The sequence below is a fragment of the Mandrillus leucophaeus genome, unplaced genomic scaffold (assembly GCF_000951045.1).
Source record: "Mandrillus leucophaeus isolate KB7577 unplaced genomic scaffold, Mleu.le_1.0 Scaffold32, whole genome shotgun sequence".
Lineage (NCBI taxonomy): Eukaryota > Metazoa > Chordata > Mammalia > Primates > Cercopithecidae > Mandrillus > Mandrillus leucophaeus.
The window spans coordinates 3,964,555-3,966,035 of record NW_012103365.1 but is presented as its reverse complement, the minus strand read 5'-3'; the positions used below and the strand labels follow the sequence as shown (position 1 = coordinate 3,966,035).

At 52.2% G+C, this 1,481-nt stretch overlaps 1 protein-coding gene across 2 annotated transcripts in view; it reads right to left on the bottom strand.

Annotated features, from left to right (window-relative positions):
• Nucleotides 1-497: 497 nt before the first annotated feature.
• The window catches only part of AQP8 (aquaporin 8), a 14,509-nt gene continuing 13,525 nt past the window's right edge, over nucleotides 498-1,481 (bottom strand). For both annotated transcript variants that reach the window (XM_011987952.1, XM_011987951.1), the window contains exon 6: nucleotides 498-1,015. In XM_011987952.1, the coding sequence (XP_011843342.1) occupies nucleotides 967-1,015 (49 nt within the window). In that variant the 3' untranslated portion in view covers nucleotides 498-966. The remainder of the gene's footprint in view (nucleotides 1,016-1,481) is intronic.

Here is a 1,481-nt window from a genome sequence, read left to right as displayed (position 1 = left end):
ATATATATATATATATTTTGGACCAACCTACTATTTCCTCAGGGAATTCTTGCAGCCCACTCTAAGCCCACACCCCGCCCCCCACCCACCTCCCCAGCTACAGTGAATGAATGGGCTGATTCATGTCCTGGACAGCACGGAGCACTCAACTAAGGACAGCCCTGAGTACTCAGCCAGACCCTGGACTCTGCCTGGGGCTTTTCAGCAGGGTCCTGAGGTCTGTGATCTGGAATTGACTCTGGCTAGAGTCCAAATTGGACTCAATACGCACTCTGAGCTCCAGGCAGAGCTCCAGGATGGGCCTGTCCAAGTGGGGACTGGCTCTAGGCTAGCCTGAACTCCAAATGCCTGCCGTGGCCCAGGACTCTGAGCTGGGCTGTAGGATCAGCCGCTCTGGACAGCCAAGGCCTAACCCCAGACTTTTTTTTTTTTTTTTTTGGCTTGCTTTCTCCTCAGCAGTGCCCATTTCTCAAATGAAAGGCAAGCCAGTAAGCACATGGAAGGAAATACTGGACTATTTATTGCAAAGTGAGAATTGTCAGCTTGAGAAGCAAGGAAGTGACCGGGCCCCCAGAAGGCCCTTCTACAACAAAACAATCAAGAAACAAGAGAAGGAGAAAGAGACGGGGTGCGGGAATGAGCTGATGTGCAAAAACAGCCTCCTCGTCCAACTCGGGGACCTTCCTCTCAAGAAATACCCTCGTGTTGTGGTGTTTGCACCACTCTCTGGGCAGTGCGGGCAGCGTGTTCCCCAGGCTGGGGTCTCTGATGAGCACAAAGGAATTCCAGGAACCTAGAGCCTTCTCAGCAGTCAGTCTATCTGAGAAACCAGGCCCAAGCAGTGAAAGCAGGGAGTGGCTCCTCCGGGCCTCTGCCTTGGCAGTAAATGCAGGAACTCTCTGGTCCTCAGTCTTGGACAGGTGAGCTGAGGACACCTGGAGCAGCAGGAATCCCACGAGCTCAGCTTCACCGAGACTTCAGGATGAGGCGGGTCTTCCCATCTCCGATGAAGCACCTTGAAAGAAAGATGACCCAGTAAGGTCTCAGCCCCGGAGGAGAGACCCAGCCCTTCGCCACATGTCTCCAGGCTCAGAACTCTCCAGAGAGATGACTTCCTGAGCCTCCCCAGCCTTAACAGCCAGATTCCCTTGGGGAGAGGGAGACACTGTTTCCTGCTTGGTTTCTTTTTTTTTTCTTTTTTTTTTTTTTAATTGAGATAGAGTCTCACTCACCCAGGCTGGAGTACAGTAGCGTGATCTCAGCTCACTGCAGCTTCCACCTCCCGGGTTCAAGCAATTCTCATACCTCAGCCTCCCGAGTAGCTGGGACTACAGACACACACCACTATACCTGACTGATTTTTGTATTTTTAATAGAGATAGGGTTTTACCATGTTGACCAGGCTGGTCTCCAACTCCTGACTTCAAGTGATCCACCCACCTTGGCCTCCCAAAGTGCTGGGAGTACAGGCGTGAGCCACA